The sequence below is a fragment of the Phragmites australis genome, chromosome 2, assembly GCF_958298935.1.
Source record: "Phragmites australis chromosome 2, lpPhrAust1.1, whole genome shotgun sequence".
Classification (NCBI taxonomy): domain Eukaryota; kingdom Viridiplantae; phylum Streptophyta; class Magnoliopsida; order Poales; family Poaceae; genus Phragmites; species Phragmites australis.
In genome coordinates, this window is record NC_084922.1 from 38,026,017 (window position 1) to 38,039,056 (window position 13,040).

Sequence of the window (13,040 nt, forward strand, 5' to 3'; positions counted from 1 at the left end):
TTTGTCTTTTTTCTCATTGTACAAAGAGAATAATTTTTATTTATTTTTAAACTTGCCATCATATTTTTCAATGGGCGATATGAGTCTAGATTTATTATTTTTTAAAACGGGCATATATATTTGTAATTTTTTATTTAAAAAATATAAAAATAAAATATCGTGGTAACTTCAGTGGAGTGAAATCGGAGGCGGTTTTTTTTCATACAAGGAGCTACCCTTTTCAAGTAACCGGCGAGTGGCCCCCACAAATAGTGCGGGTAGACTCGCTACCACATATTCTTTTTTATCGTAATGCCTTTGTTCGCAAGCATTCGCAGCACCGACCATTGCATCACCTCTGCTCCTTATTTGTTTTTCTAGATGGTTACGCTCGCATGAGATGGCCAGTGTATTTTTCTCTACTTTTAAGTACTTTCTGGGTACGTGGCAAGAGGCTGTCTTATGTTTAAGTTTTCTATTAGACGGCGTAGATGAGTATAATCATGGAAAACAACTGCCTTATTTAGAGAAGACTTTTACAGTACAACTAAATAAGTGCATGCCATTCATTTTCTTCATCCGGTGGTTTAGATTAGCCCAGTAATACTCTATCATCCATCAGTATTATAGGTATCATTAAAGAGTATCATGGGTATCATAAGGGTAGGATTAGAAAAAAAATCATGGTAAACTTGTAAATTATATGTTTAATTAGGGAAGATCAAAATGTTAGTTTATTCTTTGGATAAACTTTCACTTATTCTGTTCATTTCATTTATTAGGGTTTCCAGCTTCCGTCGGTCGGTCGATGATGGGTGACGAAGGTCCGAAGTCCAATCAGTTAATGACGTAATTACCCCTAAGGGTATCAAGATAATTACAATAATACCTACTAAAATAGACGGTTGGATCATAATAATGATACTCTCCATCATCTAGTATCATGGTGTACTGTAAAGGTTCTCTATTTAGAATAGTGCACATGCTGGAAACTATTGATTGCAACACATGGTGCTCGAGAGAGAGGTTGATCACCAAATTTCTGTGTAGATCGTGTCGTAGTTTGTAAGTTCAGTTGTCGTTTTAGTTGATTAATGCTAGACCCAAACGATGAAGATAATACATTGATCAAGCATATTTCAGCTTGTAAGTTGGATTGAGATCCTCAGTGTTGGTGGATCGACATCGAAACATTAATCCATACCTTGGATGAGAAATTTGTAAGGCAATTGTGAATTAGAAGCCCAAGAATTTGTTGATCTGTGAGAGAAAGGGATCCAAACGTCAAAAAAGGTCATTTGTTTGGATGCAAGATTTTTTGAAGCAAACGAACTATACGAGGGATAAGTGATACATGCCCAAAATTCTAGGACTTTTTTATACCCTAGACAACGAAATCCAGAACCTAGGGTTCTATGAAATCTACTCTTACTTTCGGAACTGATATTGTTGAACAGCAGGTAGCATATCATACTTATATTGGAAGCCGCAAGCCTTGCAACGGTACTGCCCCGATTGATATTACATAGTTTCTTGAAAGATCTGCAAGACGTAATAATGAAGCAAAACTTTCTTTTTCGCAGCATACAAATACAAGCATCTGTGCATATCAGCCAAAATATCTGTACAGGTGACGTACTAATCTCATCCTGTGTAAATCAATCGCAATCAACTATTCCCTACTGCATCTTTTTCTTATCCAGAGGATCAGTAGTCGGCAGGTAAAAATTATCCGTTTATCCTGGGCCTGTATACTGCAATTGCTGAAACAATGTGTTCAATGTAATACCAGTTCTGTCATGTCAAAGTGCCACTAAGCACAGCAGATGCCTGTGTCACGGCCCTTGCTACTCTGTGAATCTCATGCTGTACAAACTTCCAGGATTCCGAAGTGTTGTTGCTCCTAGCGCTGGCTATGGCATTGGCTATACCGGGATAGACTGCAGTATCCCAGTCATTCTGTTCCATAGGCCCATAGACCTGCCAGTGGTAACACTTGCAAGTATGTATATGTAAGAGTATATGTCATTCCAGAGAAGAAAAGAATGCGCATGTTCACTCACCAAATGTTTAAACCATTCCTGCTTGTAGAGGCCTTCCCTGTTAGTGAATGCTCGTTCTGCCTGCATAAGCCGGTCATTGAGCTCTCGAATTTTCAGTGAATCCTTGTTCAGCAGCTTCCTCAGCAGTTGCCTTTGAAGTTCCTAAAAACAGTCAGAATCATCACAAATTCACAAAGCACAAAAACTTAGCCTGGTAGCTTGTAAGCCTTGCATGGTTGAGCAGAAATTCTGAAGTGAAGGTACCTTTCGCTCGCTATTTACTTTGGTAGCGGCCCTTCTGAGTGCTCTGATTGAGTTGTGCAGTGGGGAACAACTAACAGCTGTTCCGTTTACATCGTTCTCTACCGCCTTTGTGTATGCCTGCCATCAGCAGATGAAGTTTAAGAGTTCGAAATCTATTTCGTTTTTCCTCTTTGTGGGCCTAAGTTTATCCTCTTTGGGGCCTACTGGCCTCCAAATGTGGTTGCATTCAGTGGACATCGGACAGTGTTACCTCTAGCTCGACTACGTAGGACATGTAATTGAAGGGTATGATCTCTTCGCTGGCAAGCCTCAAAGCCATCATTCCCCAGATGCTAGCAGCTGCATGATGAATATAATGGTTACCATGTAGCGGTGCAGCAAGTTCCACAACTAACACGCTGCGGACGAACAAAAGAGAGCAGCACCTGCAACATGCCTACGGAATCCAGGATCTGCGAATTTCTCCATCCATATGTAGTCATCATATAGAGAATGGTAAACTGGATATCCAGGTCCTAAAAAGGCCAAAGCACCAAGCAACATCGATTAAAGAGATGAAAATTTTCAATAATAAACGAAGAATGAAGAGGAGGGCCTGCCTTCTCCAAAAACCATATTGGTTGAAGGAATGCCAGCATGTTGGACGAAGGCTGAAAAATCTGATCCTCCATTGCCTAGTCGTCCAATCTTTCATGCAGGAGATCAACAGTGATGTTAAATAGCTTGGCAAAAAGCCAAAAATTATCAAAAACAATAACTGAAATGAAAATAAGTACATACTTTTCAGGGTTGGAACTGAAAAGTATAGCTGAATAAATCAGAACTCACAATCCCTAAAAACGTTTGTTTTGACTCAAAAGAAGCTTGAGAGTTTTATATCGCTATATAAGAATAACGTAGCTACTTGAGTAAGCAAATCATTTTACAACTCACCATGGGAGAAATGTTGGATTTGACCCATGAATCGTACACAGTCAGAGATGAATTGTCAGGGTCTTGAACCTTCACGAATTGAGAAGTAACAGTTTTACTTTTCAGGCACAGTAATAAAAAATGTTATAAACATGAACTTGTCTCACAGGTGAAACACCCATCTTTGATTGCTATCATTTTTATTTTCCATTTTTTCTGCTGATATGTTGCTATCACTTGTTTCAGGTAGGATGCACTTACCAATTTAATTGTTTCCTGAAGTAACTCGTCAAGTTGGGGAGTTGCAGAAGGATGGAATACCGGACCAACTACTGAAACGTCAACATTTAAATAAGCAACAGCTCTCGAAGAAAGCATCTCCCGGTTTTCTTCAACCCATTCAGTCGATCCTGTCTGTGAGAAAACATAATTTGATCAATATTATAGCTGTTTTAAAGATGTCAATGATTTACATATAGACACAAGAGTGGTATATAGATAGGTACAGACCAATCCATACTCTTCGGCATCCCAGCTACAGAAGATAATGGTTCTTCGAGGTCTCCATCCTTGCTTTTGCAGCATTGAAAACCTTTGAGCTAACTAGATGGGCAAAAGGTGAAATAACATGACAAGAATCAGACAATCAGAAGACCTTGCATCATGCACAATATTTAAGCTAACAATAGGTCAGGCACAGAAAACATGAGAAGGAAATAAGCTTCACTCACTTGAGCGTACTCCACAGAGGACACGGTTGATAGCCTACTCTAAACTGCTCGTATTCTGGCCCAGCAGGTCAACAAACAAGCAAAGCCCACTCAACTGCAGAGAAGACATTTTGTAACCGAGAAGTACCTCAATCATAGCTGCAGTTCCGCTATTGGGGTCAGCTGCTCCAAACGTCCAAGCATCACGATGGTTACCCAGAATAACATATCTGTATTACAAAATGTCAAAAATTCAGCTCAGTCAAATCCTTAGCAGAAAAAAGAAATAAGATTCTGTGTGGTTCAACATGTGCCTACGTCTATCTGCAGATTGGCACGTCTCTACTCTGTCTGTTTAAACCGTGAGAATCCAGGACTGAGTCTTATTGTTTCCTTTCAAGGAATCGGTGTCCAGTAAATTAAAACGACTAAAAAATGGTGTTGGACTCTTTGAGTATAATACTTAACGATACTAGTGCCTGCTGTATTTCAATTGGTTGAAATCAGCGATTCTCTTGGTTGACGGTGTGAACGTGACCATGGCTCCTTTGCTGTGGGGCTTAGAGATTCTGGCCTGACTGTGGTGGCAGATGTGTGGGCGAGACGACGAGGCAGTGGAAACGACGCCGATCGTAGGTGGCGGAGGACTGCCGGTTGGATGGTGTTGGGGCGGGGAGGCACGGCGTACTGACCAGCAAAGCCAAGTTAGCGCGGCGGCGGCCGGCGGGCACAAATCCGGCAGCAGGAGAGCTGCCAAAATGGGTGCAGATGGGCAGGGCGGAGTAGCTATTTACCCAGGCGCATAGGGAGAAGAAATCGAACAGAGGAAGAAGACGATACAAGTGCCATCAGATCCAGATTTAACGGTCATCCTTCGTCGACTAAAAAGCTCCACGTTTTTAGGCGATCGAAGTAGCATCACCCTATTTTTCCTGTCAAGGAAACACTATTAACTATTCGTAGCTACATTGCACCGAAGGCCAAAAAGTGAGCACTCCAAGCCAATTCCAAACGTGATATGAAGTCGGAACAGTTAAATAGACAATAGTCTTTCGTATTTCCTCCTCCTCAATCGACTGAAATTGCACGATTCTTCAGTCGATAGTGTGAACATAGTGGTTAGCGGTGGAGGGTTGTAGGAGTTAGGGGTTTGGGGTTACTGGGGTCCTCCGGTGAACCCCAGGCTTAGAACGAGGGCCACGGGAAGCAGGTCGGGCTGGCGGTGGAGGCGGGCGTGAGGGCGGAGCGGTGAGACGGCGGGGACGCCGCTGGCCACGGGCGAGGCGACGGACCACCGGTGGGCAGGGCTAGGGTGGGGGAGCCTCGTCAACGGCACTGGCAAAGCCGGTTTAGTGCGGCGGGGGTGGAGACGGCGAACCCGGCAGTTGGGACGCCAAAGGGGACGGGAGAAGGCAAGCGGGAGGCGGGGGAGCGAGCGTTTACTGCACGTGCAAGAGAGAAGCCGTCAACCTGTTTGCTGAGGAAGAACATGATCGCTGGATCGTCTGATCATGATTGATAACTACGAATGTCGACTAAATGAAACGACGTTTTCAGTCGACTGAAAATTAGTCGGACCCATAGTCTTTTCCAAAAGACGGATGTGGCTGCAGAACTGTCCGACCTGCAAAGTGGATCCCCATAGGATATAGTAGGAATAGAAAATAATCTCGTGATTATAAAATCGTAGTGCAACAATGAAGCAAAGGTGCCATGCACAACTTGCCAGGATATCATACTTTTTTCTATTAAAATGCCATGTTTGTCCCTCAAATCATTAACATGGGCATCTTCTATCAGGCTACCACTACCAGTCCTAGCGTTTCAAAATTGTCAGGCAGGTGAAAATAGGGAGAGGTCCTCATGAACTATTCATCTAGAAGGTCAATGAATGGTCCAAAAGTAGTGCTTAGGAAATGGCCAAAGTGGGATGACTATACTACAATTACAGGTCTGCAAATTACGACTGAAGATCCATGACAAAACAGAACTACTACCAGTGTATCATTTAGTCGCTAAAAAACTGAAGCTGATGAAACACCACAAGGCGTTAGTTACCTATCAGGCTCTTCTGCGCCTTCGATAATACCAAAGACATTCTCAATCGTTGCCATCGTATCATTCCCCTGCAATTTCCAAAGTAAATCCATCACTAAACTGTTAGAAAAAAAAAATCAGTAATCGAGACAAAAGCGCCTTGAATTCTCCATACAATATACGTCAGGTTTAGAACTGCCGACCCGGGGCCGAGGCGGTACACGGGTCCGCCCTCCCGACCCTGCCAGTCTGCCGGCGCCACGGCCCCGCCCAGCGCGCCGTGGATCTCCATCGCGTCCCGCGCCGACACCGGCAGCGCCGGGATGAGCGGCATGTCGTCGGTTGTCATGGCCTCCTCCACGCTGACGCGTTCGCAGCCCTCCGCCGACGCCCACATCGGCGTCGTCGGGTCCCCCACACCCCGGAACAGGCTCCCCACCTGCACGCCGCTGGGAGGCAGCCACCGCGAGTTGGGGAACCACCCCTCCCCCGGGGCGCCATCGTACTCCAGCGGGTCAGTGTACACCACCGCGGCCGCGGCTCCGGCAGCGCGCGCGTTGTGCGCGATGTCCTCGCAGTGGATCTTCCCGTACCGCGCGAGCGCCACCTTGCCCGCGACGTCGACGCTGCGGGAAGCGAGGTAGGCGAAGTCCTCCTCGCGGCCGTAGTTGGCGTACACGGCCTCCGCGGAGACCGACGCGGACGCGGCGTACGCATAAAACGTTGGGATCGTCTCCGCCGCGGCGGCCGCGTAGGGGTCGTCAGGGTACGTCTCCTGAGACAGGGAGAAGGACGTGACGCCGCGGCCGGGCGCAGAGAGGGAGAGGGAGCGATGGACAGGGTAGGAGAGGAGGACGGAGTAGGCGGTGATGTGTGCGGAGAAGGAGAGGGCGGAGAACGCGTCGAGCACGTAGCGGGCGGTGAGGGAGTTAGCCTTGGTCCCCGCGACGTGGGGGTGGAGGGTGAGCGCGCGGAGATGGGCAGCTGCGGTATCGTTGGAGCCGAGGTAGAGGAACAGGGAGCCGTAGTCCGGGGCCGGTTTGGGCGCGGGGTGGAGGGCGAAGAAGAGGAGGAGCGAGAGGGAGGCGCCGAGGACGGCGAGTGTGGTGGAGATGAGGCAGAGGAAGCGGCCGCGGGGGTTGGGCTTGGCCGGCGGCGGCGGCGAGGGGGAGAGGAGGGAGGCGGCGTCGAGGCGGGACATGGCGCGGGAGTTGGGGTGGACGGGTGGCCGTGTGGCGGGGAGCGGAAGTGGTGGGAGCACAGAGCAGAGCGGGGTTTAACGTTAAGCGGTGCTCTGCTCTGCTTCCACGAGGTGCCCGTGCGCCGTTTCTCATCTGTCGCACCCAGTTTTTCCTACAAAAAATAATCTTCATCTTTCTCATGTTTCTTGTCATCGCTATAACCTCACCACTACTAACATTGTCCCGTCCTTGCCTCTTTTCTGCAACTCCGTTGCCGACCTCACTATCCTCGCCATGCACTATAGCATCTCTATGCCGCCATCATCACCAACCTCGTCATCTCATCACGTCCTGCGTGGTGTGCACATCCCACGATTCGTGGCGGCGCCACTTCAGCGACGTGCTGTCGTGTCCTCGACGTGCTCCCTAACCGCCTATAAACAAAGGACGAACCCCCGTTTCCCCTCACTCACACCTCGAGCTCTCTTTCTCCCTCCCTCCCTCACCACCACTTCATTCGAGCACAACTTGCCACCACCAGAGCACCACCGCCGTTGGTGAGCATCGAGCCCTCCTTCATCTCTCTTTCCCTAATCGAGAAGCCCCCAAATCCCCCAAATTCACCCCCATACCTTAGCCACACCGCGAGTCGCCTCCACCATGGTGTAGATCGGCCGCCGCCACTCGATCTGTTCTAAGCCACAGAACCAACGCTCCTCTCCTTATCACTTGAGCTGAGCCAAAACCCAAGCCGAGCCACCCTATTTACTGAGTCAAGCCGCCTTCTAAAGCCACCGAGCTGAGCTACTTAAATAAGCCCTAGTCGAGCCACTCAAACCGAGCCATGAGCCAAAACCCAAACCGAGCCGCTTGAGCGAGCTGAGCCAAAATTCACCCCGAGCTAAGCCACTTCACCGGAGCCAAGCCAAGCCAAGCCATGTGCCCAGCCGAGTTGAGGAATATTCTTTTTTTCTAATTTAATCTCCCGCAAAACTTCTGAAGCCCATTTCTCCTCCATCATAACTCTGTTTTTGACAATTCTTCCACAAATCTTCATTTAAATTCGAGATCTACCCAATCATGTCTATTTCATATTTTTTGTAATTTTAATTATTATTTTTTGATTATTTGATTGATTGTGTTCGTTTTTGTCGTTGGTTGCATACGTTAGAGGAAGGAGTGTTCGAGGATCTAGAGGACTTGGAGTTTGAAAAAGGAGCGAGCGAGGACTTCAATAAGGTAAGTCATACACCGTTGATCATATTGCACTCATGTTTTCAAATACAACCAGCAGAGCCTTAATTTAAACTATAGTCATATGCATGCTTAAATTATTAACTTTAATTTAAAATATTGAGATAGTTATAACCTAGCTTGTTAAAATCATGCCTTGTTATTGATTACCTTTATTCCGTTAAAACCCTAGAAGATCCCTAACATCAACTATATTGATTGGCTGGCTGATTGCTTGCTTACTAGCATGCTTAGGACTGCTATGCTTAAACAAAAGAATCAACATAATAATATAAATCATACTTTTCGAAATGTGTAAAATGTGTCTGCTTGATGGTGTGTGCGGGTGAGTTAATAAGAAAACCCCAAAGATGATTTGACGGGGGTAAGTAAGGTACCTCATATAGGGTGGAACTATCTTAGGAGTAAGGTTCACATGTAATGTGTTCTTGCTGGGAGGTACTCACCTCGGTCGCATAGAGGACCAGTTCATTTTGACATCTCACCTAGCGACCATCGTGCAACCACACGTCCTGTATGGGTATGACTTGGCCTTAGACCTCACTAGCATTAGCTCAATACCCACCCAGGAGGCAGGGGTTGCAGCGGGAACTAGGAGAAGACTCGAGCTGTGTGCAATCCGAGGTCTGGCTAGTGCTATGTTGATGGTCGTGTTCGAGCCATGCTTTATTTGTGATCTATGATTTAGGCCCCTGGCGATCCTGTGGGTGATTATCGTAGTAGTGTTGGTAAGTATGGACCTCGTTATGCCAGTTCCAGCCATGACGACAGTGCGAGTCTGTACATATTCATGTGAGTAAAGCTGTACAATCTCTATAGAGATTAAATCTATTCGAATAGCCATGCCAATGATCAAGGACGATACAATGGTGTGATCTTGATGATTAGCTCTATAGTGTGAGTATCCCTTGACGTATGAGTAGACAGTATGCCTGTGTTTTGGAAATGCAGGCCACGAGCCTTGAGTTGGCAGAGATAAGGTGTCGACTAACTATAAAACTTGGGAACTGACAGGACAGATTACATCTCCCATAGGCCTAACAACCTTACAATGTCAAACTCAACTATGATTTTCTCAACTGCTTTGAAAAGATCTTTGCGGACTGAACCCTTACATCCAAAACTGGCTTTTCTGCAAAACCTGAAGACTCTATAGCATTTCCTTGTTTTACCCTTATGCATCTACTTATTCCCCTCGAGGTAGGACTTGCTAAGTACCTTATGTACTCACTATTGCTATATTTGGATTCAGATGAAGAATCAGAAGCTGACTTCGTCGAAGTTGAAGGTGAAGAGTAGAAAGTTAGGTTTCGACCGCACTCAAGTTGTCTGTAGGGTTTGGATTGTTTTTGCGTTATTTCCACCGTGTCGTGAGACTTTGTTTATTTAAGGCTATGGGTCTTGTAATAATGAATTATGTGTTGTACTCTAATATTATACTTTAATTGATGTATGTCTGTAATATCTACTTTTGTTACAAACATATGCGTACCAACTCCTGATTTAGGGACTGATACAAATTACACAAGGTGACCCAAATATTCGGTCCGATATTATTTGGTTGTGGAGAAGATGTTTGATTGGTGGCTACTGACGAGTGGCCTGACGTAGCACGCCGCATTGGACTATTTGGACTGCCACTTGGATTGGTCTGTAGGTAGACCCTAGCATTCCAGGGCCGGGCCGGGTCAGGGTTGCTCGGCTCAGTAAAGGCATCCTAATTATAATTCTTGACTGTTTTCTTTGAGCTAGGCCGTTTGGTTATTTCTATATTATAAATAGAGTGAATTGCATAAAACTATAAATATTGCGCCATTTGTAACATAAAACTATAAATATTATATCTAATAACACAAAACTACAAGTATTGCGCACTAATTTTACACAAAATCTGATTTTAATTAGATTCACCAAAAAATAGTCTTATGTTTCTCTACAAATTTTAGAACTTTTTTACGTGTTCCACAATCAATGTGCAACCTATTTTAATTGGATTCACCCAAAAAATCTGTGTAGAATTTAAACTAAAATTCTCAAAAAAAACTATTTTATAACTCATAACAATTGTTAGTACCTCAAATAAAATCATAAAAATTCGGGAAACTTTACTAATATTCTTCTTATACGATGGACTAATTTCTAAAATTATTTTCATCCCTATGTTATATGGTGAAAAAGTGACTTCCTTTGTAAGCACCTAGGTATAGAAATAATTTTACAAATTATTATATCACATTTTAAGAATATTAGTAAATGTTTTCAGATTTTTAGGATTTTATTTGAGGTCCTAATAATTATTAGAAGTTATAAAGTAGTCTTTTTTTTAAGAATTTTAGTTTAAATCATACTCAGGATTTTTAGGTAAATTCAATTAAAATAGGTTGCACATGGATTATAGAAATGTACAAAAAGCACTAGTATTCAGACGGGAGAGCGTGGAAGAAATGCCAGGGAAGGAAATAAAGTTAAAATAGATGGCATACAAGGAACTTCAAAAATTTAGTGGCATACGGGGAATTGGAATAGTTTTTTATGGCATTCAAGAAATTCTCTCTATATGTATGAGCTTTCCAGTTAAAAAAATAGCTTTGCTGCTTTGATTTCTTCATTTTCTCTCATGCAGACGATGCGATCTTCATCCGCCTCCTACAACAGTCTTATTTTGGGATCCAATAATAAATCACTAATGCTTCTACCTAATACATACAGTTGTATGAATGTATGCACATTTCAATAATCTAGATCATCTATAATGTATTGTCATTACTTTAGTATTCAAGAGGATACTAAATTTATTGAGATCTAGCCAAGTGTTAGGCTACTGTACTAGCATGTTCCTTGAAGCTACAAGCTTACGGTTATGTAGCTCTCTAAAAGAAAGAAGAAGGTGGGGGTATCATTAATTACCAAAGAATATGTTATTCTTTAGGCTAGTATTATGATTGTTTTAGATTCGAACAACCTTTAGTGAAAATGAGCTAATTAAACTACAGAAAAAATATTAGCTTCATCAGATAATTAAAAGCAAGTGAAAAGAAACATGATGATTCTCGCAGAAAAAACGAACAACGGGGATGATCTTATTCTTCTCTAGCTAATTGGGATATTCTCGAAAGGGAGAATCGCATACTCTCCTCAGTCATTGCTACTAAGAAGCTAGACATAATGCTACATTTTGCAATATATTTGTAGAAAATATTAACGTAGTATATTATTTGATTTCTGAACTTTAAGTGTTATTTAATGTACTGAATATTATCTTTAAAAATTTATATTTTAATTATTTTTTGTTTTTATAATTTAATAGATTCTGTTTTTCGTTTCGCCTCAAATCATCAAAAATCTTAGAACCGGCTCTGGCTTTTCGCATGATCCTATGGTCTGGATTGTGTCGGCCAGGGCTGTGTCGATGTCATCGAGAGACAACGCTCCATGCGCGCGGCGTCGAGGTGGTCATCTTGGTGATCGGCGGCGCCAACATCCTCAACCACCTCTGCCTCATCGATGCTGTTGCATGAAGTGAATGTCTTCTTCTTCGGAGGCGTCGGACATGCCTTACACCTACATCTACTGCAACTCCATTATCGCCGGCTAGCCGTACTTCGACAACATAGACCTGTCAAAGGTGCTGTCGCCGTAGAACCGCTTCCAAAACTACAGCGACGGCACCATACGGTGAAGCCATAATCTTCCATAAATTTATTGACCTGATCACTAAAGGCAAGCTATCTTGCAGGACTTAATCCCAGATTCACGGACAGCTGGCCGTATGGAGCACTATTTCCATCTTGTCTACGTATACATCCTTATCATGATAGTCCTATATTGAATTATTAACCTGCTAATTATTTCTCCAAGATCGATTAATCTGGGCAACTTGGTCTCACCATTTGGATGGCTAGATCTTTCCGATTAACGTGGGAGCTTGCTGAGAATATATAGATAGATAAAAACTCAAGTCTCACGCGGTTACCCGTATTAATTAGGAAAATTTAGGATTATGCTATTGGTTCAATTGTCATTTTGATTTTTACCACTGCCTTTTGAATTATTAGGTTCATACCATTGGTTCGTAAAAATTCTTCGATTCATATCACTAGTTGACACATTTAGACTAAAAAACTGGTTCAGTTTATGCCTAATAAATTTTGAAACCAGTGACATAAACCGAATAATTAAAAAACGATAGCAAAAACCAAAACTATAATTGACACGATGACATGAACTTAAATTTCTCTATTAATTAATACGCGAAAAGTATTACAAGAGCAAAAGTTTGTCAATTTGAGTATTTGATACCGAACACATATTCTTCTTTTATTTTAGTGTTGGTAGTCGGTAGACGGTATTTGATGCCTCCCTACAACTGCTACCGTTTGCTTGTAGTCTAGAAGCCTACGGAACCAACGATGGTTGTGCCTCCATGCATGCAACGGAAGGGCAAGGGCCCTTCACAGGCAAGGTTGGAAAAAAATGGGGTGCAGCGAAGCAGCGCCGGACAAGGATGGGTGCGACCCAAAGATGCAAATGCACCTTGACGTTCTAGTGGGATCAGTGCACCAGATATGTAACATACGGATCAAAAGGCGTGACCTTGACGTTCTGCACGAGTTTGCGGTCCACGATGGACGCTAACGCCATAGACGCTTCGTCACTCCCAG

At 43.8% G+C, this 13,040-nt stretch overlaps 1 protein-coding gene across 1 annotated transcript; it reads right to left on the reverse strand.

Annotated features, from left to right (window-relative positions):
• Positions 1-1,425: 1,425 nt before the first annotated feature.
• Positions 1,426-7,273, reverse strand: LOC133908696 (probable glutamate carboxypeptidase LAMP1). The gene is made up of 12 exons (XM_062350820.1): positions 6,120-7,273; positions 5,966-6,033; positions 4,056-4,137; positions 3,708-3,800; positions 3,459-3,611; positions 3,219-3,287; positions 2,885-2,972; positions 2,711-2,800; positions 2,536-2,624; positions 2,286-2,402; positions 2,043-2,183; positions 1,426-1,959 (listed from the first exon to the last, which is right to left on the reverse strand). The coding sequence occupies exons 1-12, from the start codon at positions 7,143-7,145 to the stop codon at positions 1,777-1,779; spliced, it is 2,199 nt and encodes a 732-aa protein (XP_062206804.1). The 5' UTR covers positions 7,146-7,273; the 3' UTR covers positions 1,426-1,776.
• Positions 7,274-13,040: the final 5,767 nt, after the last annotated feature.

Bases quoted from the DNA above. Each gene is read 5' to 3' on its own strand.
- LOC133908696 (XM_062350820.1), bottom strand. From the start codon at position 7,145: ATGTCCCGCCTCGACGCCGCCTCCCTCCTCTCCCCCTCGCCGCCGCCG. The intron at 6,034-6,119 runs GTATGGAGAATT...TGGAAATTGCAG, and splicing joins TTCTAAACCTGACGTATATT to GGGAATGATACGATGGCAAC. The intron at 3,612-3,707 runs GTCTGTACCTAT...GTTTTCTCACAG, and splicing joins ATGCCGAAGAGTATGGATTG to ACAGGATCGACTGAATGGGT.